Here is an 8,553-nt window from a genome sequence, read left to right on the forward strand (position 1 = left end):
CCGATGCACTGCAGTCAAGTGATTAAAGATCTTCAAGATTCACCTGTCTAGAAAGATATTCATGAAACAAAGGGATCAGGCCAAAGCTCAAAAGCAAAAGCTCCTTTATCTGACAATGATGTGATACCACCAGATGACCTAGAAAGACGAGTTGAACAGCTGGAGCTCAAATGCTACAAAGCATGTGAAGAAAAGAAAAGAAAGATAGAATAATTAAACATAACGTCTGATCTTGACACAGACTATGGAACTACCGACACTGAGTCATCAGGATAAAAAGCAGATTCCTTCTTATCTGCTTTGTCTTTATATAAAATAATGTTTGCTGAGTCATGTCCTTTATTTTACTTTAAGTCATATCTGTAATAAGTATGTCTAAAAAGCAGATTCCTTCTTATCAGCTTGTCCAGTTTTCATCTCTATATAAGGATGAAAGAGTTTCAGTTGTAGACAAAACGATCCTTTATCAGAAATAAAATACTAGTGTGTTTTCCTAAAAATATGTCCTGCTAAATCTCTCTTATCTCTTTCTGCCTGGAAATGGAATATCTCTGAAAGAAAATCTCTCGAAAGTTTGAAAGTATGCTCTATGCTTGCCATCTCTATGGATCCTGTGCAACAGAATTTAGACTTAAGAAAAGATATCATTAAGTTCAGCTGAGTTTGAAGGAGAGGCTCAGCAATTAAAGGTGACTAATAGCTAAAAGGCAGTGCCTTGTTGATGGCCAAAAAAGAGAAGAAAGGCTTGTGTTTTGGCATAGCATACCTGCTGTTACAAACCATTAATTGTTGAACTCTTGCTTCCAACCCATCTGCCCGTGATGGTATCAGAGCCTGGTAAATTCTAGATTTTCTTTCATTGAAAACCCAGATTCAGAAAGGAAGAGAAATTTCTAAACCATGGAATCCTCCTCTCGATTAATGGATCAATAAAAATTATGTGATCCATTTGGAAAATTATGTGTATAACATCAATAAAAATTATGCAAATTCCATTACTACAAAATTTTCCTATTAAAAATTTTTTTGAAAGGAAATTTACAATTTTTAGACGACTTTTAGGTCATTGATTAGGCTAATAAGAAAATATTCATGACAGTCGGTGGCGTGCATTTGGAAACTTTGTCTAAGGACTGCGATTCTCCATATAATTATTTCTAGATATGTGTACTTGTAACGACTTGCAATAGTAATATTAATAAGTGATGAATCTCAAAGTTATATATAAATTTTAATTTAATGTATAATTATATACATGAACTTCAATTTAGTGTAATTATACACGTGAAATTCTTTTTTTTTTGAAAGGTAAATTCATTAATTCATTAAATAAATGAAAGCATACAATTCAAGGGAAAAAAAATAAGAAACACTCATCGTAGATGGTGAAAGACAAGCTCCATCAACACAACAAAGGTTTTAGCCTCAATACCAATAGAACATCATGACACGTTGACAGTTGGCTTTGTCATAACTCAAGTACGACATATTTGGAGTGCTTGCAAACACTTAATACGATAAGGAAATCAACCCCGAATGATCTAAAGCGGTGAGCAAAAATCGACAAAAGAATCGAGCATTCACCAAACTAGAGAGAATGACAACAGAACCATCCCTAAAATCACTTGTAAAACTAAGGTTACATGCATAAGACTAAAAAAATATTCTATAAGAGCAGATAAAAACTTCTAAAACTGAAAATTTATTAAACAATGAAAAACAAACAAAAAAAACACATATAAAATTTAAGATAACACGGGTCCAAATCAACTCATGAAATAATTTATTATTCTGAAAAACTACTGATGGCCGGTGGAGTTTTAGCGAACGACAGACGTTGTCATCTGTCCGCCACAACTTGTGAAAACAACAAAGATACCCACAAAATAGATCTGCAAACTGAAAAGAGAGAATACATGTGGAGTGAATGAGAAAAAGAAAGAAAGAAATGGTTGGTGGGAGAGAGAAAAATGCAGGCGATAGCCAATCTCACTGGACAAAACAAAAGATAAGAAGCAAACGGCTTGAAAAAAAAACTATACACGCGAAACTCTAATTGTTGTTCAAATATATAATTAAAACTTTAATTTTATTTTAATCCTACACATTTAAAGAAATAAATACAACAATTTATTTTTATATTGGACAACTATAATTATTTATATTCGTATTATATAAGCATAAAATAATATTATATCAATAATTATGTTAATAATTTATAAGAATTGAATTAAATAAATTAAAATTCATATACACATTAAATCATATTTAAAATCCATATACACAAAATTAAATTCATAATAATAGTCATAGAACGTGTGGTTGAAAATCCAGTTTGATTTGTTGAAACTATAAACTCGTTTTCCCATCATGAAGTAATTTAAAAGAAAAAAATTTCAAGAAAAAGAAATTATAATCCAGTTTTATTGTTATTGAGGAAAAAGAAAAAGAAAGCTGGAAAGTGTAAAGAATGAATTAATTTAATTAATAATATGACTTATATTTAGAAAATAATATTTCTTTTTGCTTATTTTGAAAAAGAAAATATTTTTACGGGAGCTTTTCCTTATATTTCTAATTTTAAATTTAACTTTGTATGTTAATAGGTTTTAGCTCGATTGGTAAGAATATTGTTATCAATGTAGGAGGACGTAGGGGTTATAAATAATTCTAGACATTATTCTAAAAAGAGCATACATAATCAGAGCAGTTTTTTTCTTTCGAAAAGTGGATGTGAGACAGGGCGGGATGAATTTTTTCTTTTAGATAGTAGCTATAGAGCGGTTATGGAAATTACCTACCCCACCCGCTCCATTATATGAATTTATCATTTTATCATTGCATATATAAACTATTAAAAGACTAAAAATGTAATAAAGATATATAGAAAAAATACATACAAGTTGTGTTTAATATTTTTAAAATTATGTTTAAATATTTGCTTTTACTAACAAAAATTAAATATATAACCACCTTTGACTTGAGAATTTAGGGCAGTTACATATCATCTTTCTTCTTCAATAAAAAAGGAAGACTTTTTCATTTTTCCTCCAAATTTGAAGTACAATATATAACTTAATTTTCATAAATTTTGAATATTTGAAATTTTTAATTTTAATTTGGCTCCCAAGAATAATATTCAAGCTCCGCCACTAATCATCCCTATTTTTCCGTTCACCAGCGCCGTCACATCACTGCACCACCTTCACCATTGCACAACCTGCTTTAACCACCATATAGCCTGAAAGCCACATCACCCAAAGCCCTTGTACCCACGTCAACAGTTTCCCGTGCTATAATATATGTCTCGTGGAAGAGAACCTTTTAGCCTTGTGGGACCCAAACACCTTACCACCATTGATTGGAACGACGACAGCCATCGAAGGTCCGTATCAGCCAGCTTGGTCAGGGGTGTTTCCGAGCGGGAACGTGACCGGCAAGTGGAATTACGTGGAGGCTCTGAGACACTTGCGCCACAATGGTGGGAGTTTTTCAACTTCAAGTTAGTGAATGAGCTCGTCGATGAGGATGATGAAAGCATCTTCGGTGCCATTTTTGAATATGTATTTCCTTCGGCAACTAATCCAGGCCCTGGATACGTAATCGCCTTTCGAGGTACCCTATGGAAACGAGAAACTTGGAAAAGGGATCTTGAGTTTGATTTCGCAACAATCCTAAATACACTTCATCAAACTAGTCGTGTTCGGACCGCCATGAAATATGTTGAAGACAGGGTGTCAAAGGCTGGTTCTTCAAAGGTGTGGTTAACTGGTCATTCCCTAGGGGCAGCCATCGCAATGCTTGCTGGAAAGAACATGGCGAAAAGAGGCAAATTCTTGGAAAGTTTTTTGTTTAATCCGCCATATGCATCTTTCCCAATTGAGACAATCTTCAAAAACCATAAGAATCTGATACTTGGACTTCAACTGACGACCACTGTTATCAAAGGCGGCGTTGCCCTTGCTTTCGGATATAGTGGTGATGAAGATTCATTTGCTGCAATATCAGGGTGGAAGCCATGTTTGTTTGTGAATAATAGAGACTTCATATGTCGTGGATATATTGAACATTTCAAGAATAGAAGAAAGAGCCACGACTTTGGAGTTTGTGGACTAATAAGCCATCATTCACTAAGAAATATAGTGATGAAAGAACTGAAAATAATGGATGTTGAAATTTCGGAGCCGCTTCATTTGCTTCCTTCGGCAAATCTTATAGAGAATCTCAGTCCTCCCGAAGAAAGCATTCCACCTCATAAACTTCGTCATTGGTGGAAGCCTGACCTGAACCTGCGTTGTACTGTTTATAACTACGAATAGTTTGTCGCTTTCATGGCTGCTGCTTCACTGCCTTCTTGGTAATAAATTGATATTATCACGGGGTATAAGATTATTATTACCAGCTCTGCAAAAAAGTTAATAATAAATTGAGGCTTTGTTCGAGCCTTTGGGTGTCTTGCACTTGCTTGGTTTGTAATATGATTGTATAATATTAATGGAAATAGTGATGAAAATCCTTTTCAATACTGTTTGTGTAACGATCCAAAATCCGTGGGCACCGGAAAAGTATATTATCGGGCCTCCGTCTTAGTAAACTGAGTCATAAATAATTATTAGAAGTAATTATAAGTTTAGTTGAGTGCTTAATTAGGTATTAATTAGGTGAATTTAGTCTAATTAAGAATAATTAGGAAAAAGGATCAAACTGAATAAAGGGTAAAAGTTTAATTATAGATTAAAAGAAAATAATAGGGACTAAATAGGAAATTAAGCCTATTCCATTAAATGAGGCGGCAAATGTGTATAAAAATCTTAGATTTTTATGTCAAATAATTATAAAATATATTATTATTTATTCAAATTGTAATTTATATTAATTATATTATTATATTATGGAATAAATTAAAATTAAGACAAATGTATGGTGATAAGTGTAATCACTGAATTTTGTCCGGGATTAATTTCGTGTTTTTAAAAAAAAGTAATTTTTTTATTTTGCATTTTGACCCCTAAACTTTTCTAAAATTGCATTTTGACCCCTAAACTTTTTCAAAATTATATTTATACACCTGAACTTTTCTAAATTACATTTGGGCCCCTAAACTTTCCAAAAATTACATTTTGGCCTCATATTTTTCCTAAAATTACTTTGTGCCCTCTATAGTTTAGTCCTTCTAGACTTGTCAAATCATCCAATCGGCAGCCGAGCTACTCTAGCAGCCTCCCTAGGCCATGATTGCTCCACTGCCACCTAAAAACAAAGAGGAAGAGGACAAAAATTGAAGCATTAAAGAGAAAATTTTGAAGAGGAGAAAAGGGATTCGGATAGCAACCAAAAAAAAAACCAAAGAAAAAAGCAGAGAAAATTCAAAAAAAATAATAACAGCAGCAAGCCAAAAGACCCTCGCCATCGTTGCGCCACCACCATTGTCGCTCCACCGTCGAAACCAAATCAAGGGCCAAACAAGCATAAACAAAAAAACAGCAAACAAGAAACAACAAAAAAATAGCAAAGAAGAAAAAGGAGAGAGAGGAGGAGAAGAAAGGAGCACCGACCATCGCACCACCGAGCCGAGGAGGAGCACGAGCGGCGGCATGAAGGAGGCGGCAACAGTGTGAGTTCGGGCTAGGGGGCCGAACGAAGAAGAAAAGAAAAAAGAAAAAAAAAGAGGGAAGGAAAAAGAAAAAGGAAAGAAAAAGAAAGAAGAAAAAAATTTAAAACAGTCGGGTCGACCCGACCCGAACTGATCCGCACCCGACCACCGACCCGACCCAGCGCCCAGTAGCTGACCCGACCCAGCAGGCCAGCCAGCCAGCCAGCAGCACCCCCAGTAGGCCAGCACTCAGCCAGCAGGCCCAGCCGCAGGCTTACTCCAGTCCAGGCCCAGCAGCGCCTAGCAGGCCAGCCCAGCAAGCAGTCCAGCAGCTCCAGCGCAGCCCAATCCAGCAGCAGCAGATTCGGCCCAGCAAGCAGTCTAGCAGCTCCAGCCCAACAGCTTCGGCCCAGTTCCTTGGCAGCCCAATAACAGCAGCCCAACAGCCAAAAAAGAAAAAATAATAATAAAAGAAAGGCCCAAACAGCCCATAACTTTGGATTTTGGTAAATTCTTAATCTTTTAATTTTGTCTAAATATTTAAATGTTGTCTCGTTTTTAATATTATCGCATATTTTTAAGTTTTTTTTTGTATTTATGTTTTTATTTTATTTTATTTTATTTTATTCGTTAAAATCGAACAATTTGATGCATGAGGCCACGAACCGATTTAGCATTAAGTCATTGATTTCATCGCTATGTTGGGTGAATATCGATGGCTCGTGTTAAATACGAGACGCCCTTTTTAAAAAAATGAAGATATTCAAAAATTCTCGTGTTTTAAAAAAAAAGGTTTCTCGTGTTTTAATAGAATCACGATTAAGTATTAAGTTAAATCGATTTAACACTAATTCGATGATTCCATCGCCATGTAGGGGTGAATATCATTGATTCGTGTCAAATATGGTACTTTAAAAAAAACTAATTGTGTTTCAAAAATTTTCATGTTTTCAAAATTTCTCCTGTTTCAAAAAAATAATACTAAAATTTCCCGTGTTTTATATTCGTTTAAAAAAAAACTTCGTGTTTCAAAAATTTCCGTGTTTTAAAAATTTTCGTGTTTTCAAAAAATTTCCCGTGTTTTTAAAAATTCTCGTATTTTGTAATTTTCTTGTTTTCAGAAAAAATTTCCATGTTTTATAAATTTTCGTGTTTTCAAAAAAATTCCTGTCTTTTAAAATTTTTTGTGTTTTCAAAAAAATTGACCGTGTTTCATAAATTTCTGTGTTTCAAAAAAATCCTCGTGTTTCATAATTTATCAAAATTTTTGTGTTCTCAAAATAAAATTATTGTGTTTTAAAAAAATTTCGTGTTTTCAAAAAAAAAGTTGTGCTTCAAAATTATCGTGTTTTAACCGGATCACGACTAAATATTAAATTAAACTTGTATTTTTAAAAATTAAGACAACACGCGTTTAACGAGATACCAATTTTGGGCGTCGCGAGAGTGCTAATACCTTCCTCGCGCGTAACCGACTCCCGAACCCTAATTTTCTCTGGATTTTAACGTAGACCTAAAATTACCTCTTTTTAGAAAAGTTTAAAAATAAATTTTTCTACTAAAAAGAGAATTTTAAAGGTGTTCGATCACACCTAGAAAAAAGATCGGTGGCGACTCCCTTTTCAAATAAAAGCGAAACTCCTTTTTTAAATTTTCAATGATTACTTCGACGAGCGCCCGTGCCATCGTGCCCAAATTTTTAGGTCGCTACAGCTGGCGACTCCGCTGGGGACACTTTTGAGAGTCGAGTCTGATGTTAAACGCGCGCTGTTAAATTTTCAAAAATTATTGTTCAAATTAATTTTTAATCGTGATCCTTGAATTTTGTTTTTTGAAGAATCATGCATCCGTATCTGGTTTTGAAATTAATATTTTTCTAACCTGTTTTATTTTCGTGTTTTTTTCCAGCTTTAAGTTTTATGGTTTTAGTTTGTTTTTTAGTAAAAATAAAAATTAAAAGGTTTGTGAGTTTCTCCCCACACACCGTGCACTTGCATTCTTACATAACATGAGCTCTCTACCCGGGCTCCGTCCGATTAAGTGGAAGTAAACGCTACGCCTTTGTGAGTTAACTCGTCCCTCCGCACAGGCTAGTGAAATACTTTCGGGCTACATATGACTTATGCTTTCGTGAGTTAACTTGTCCCTCCGCATAGGCATAAGTAAATGTAATCCCTCGAATTGAGCTCGCAAGCCCATGACGGGTGATAACCGAGGCTCCATACTAACCTTAGTAGGTGACAGTATGGACAATTCGAGTACCTCTCTAGAACCGAAACCAGATATAGTGAACCGTACGAGCCACCCAATTAGAGTCATGCCGAACCTCTGTCCGATGAATAGTCACCAAAATAAGTACATGGGAGAAACGCTTCTTACCTTGTATTCTTTTACATTTACATCTATTTGCAATAGAATCAGGTCCGTTTAATGAATTGGGTCAGGTAAATTGATGAGCATGTGAGGTAATTTTATTTTGTAAAGCATGGTGGGGTAAAAAAAAAGTAGGTCAGTTTGTTAGGTTTTTTACAGTTTTTCTCTGTTTATCTTTGTCGTGATTGCTAACTAAGTTTATTTGCCTTTGTTTTATTTCTCATCATGCATCATAGGCATTTTATTAGGAAGGTGTTGATTAGAGATTGGTTGCCAAAAACGGGTTTCTAATGGAGGAGTTAATTACACAAGTAACCGAGAAGAATGCTGTAGTTCGAGACTGGTCTTTGAGAATCTAAAGAGCAAAAGGGGACAGTTTAAAGGAATGTTACATCTCTGATCTTCCTGAGTGTGTGACTTCGATTGCCCGTCAGAATAACCCTAAAGATTTGACTAGGATCTGGAAACAGTGAAACTCAGGCACTAGGGGCATCTTCATTGGCAAAATATTTTGTAATGGACTCTTTTGATAAATGAAATGCCAAAATATAGGGCTATCTTAAAATCAACACCATTTTTGCATATTT

The 8,553-nt window shown here is 34.7% G+C and overlaps 1 protein-coding gene across 1 annotated transcript; it reads left to right on the forward strand.

The window, feature by feature from the left end:
• Positions 1–2,982: 2,982 nt before the first annotated feature.
• On the forward strand, positions 2,983–4,509 carry LOC107899169 (GDSL esterase/lipase At4g10955). Its single transcript, XM_016824797.2, has one exon. The coding sequence runs from the start codon at positions 3,303–3,305 to the stop codon at positions 4,317–4,319; it is 1,017 nt and encodes a 338-aa protein (XP_016680286.1). The 5' UTR covers positions 2,983–3,302; the 3' UTR covers positions 4,320–4,509.
• The last annotated feature ends 4,044 nt before the right edge of the window (positions 4,510–8,553 follow it).

The sequence above is a fragment of the Gossypium hirsutum genome, chromosome D08 (genome assembly GCF_007990345.1).
Source record: "Gossypium hirsutum isolate 1008001.06 chromosome D08, Gossypium_hirsutum_v2.1, whole genome shotgun sequence".
Lineage (NCBI taxonomy): Eukaryota > Viridiplantae > Streptophyta > Magnoliopsida > Malvales > Malvaceae > Gossypium > Gossypium hirsutum.

Coding starts and splice junctions, on each gene's coding strand:
- LOC107899169 (XM_016824797.2), top strand. CDS start 3,303: ATGTCTCGTGGAAGAGAACCTTTTAGCCTTGTGGGACCCAAACACCTT.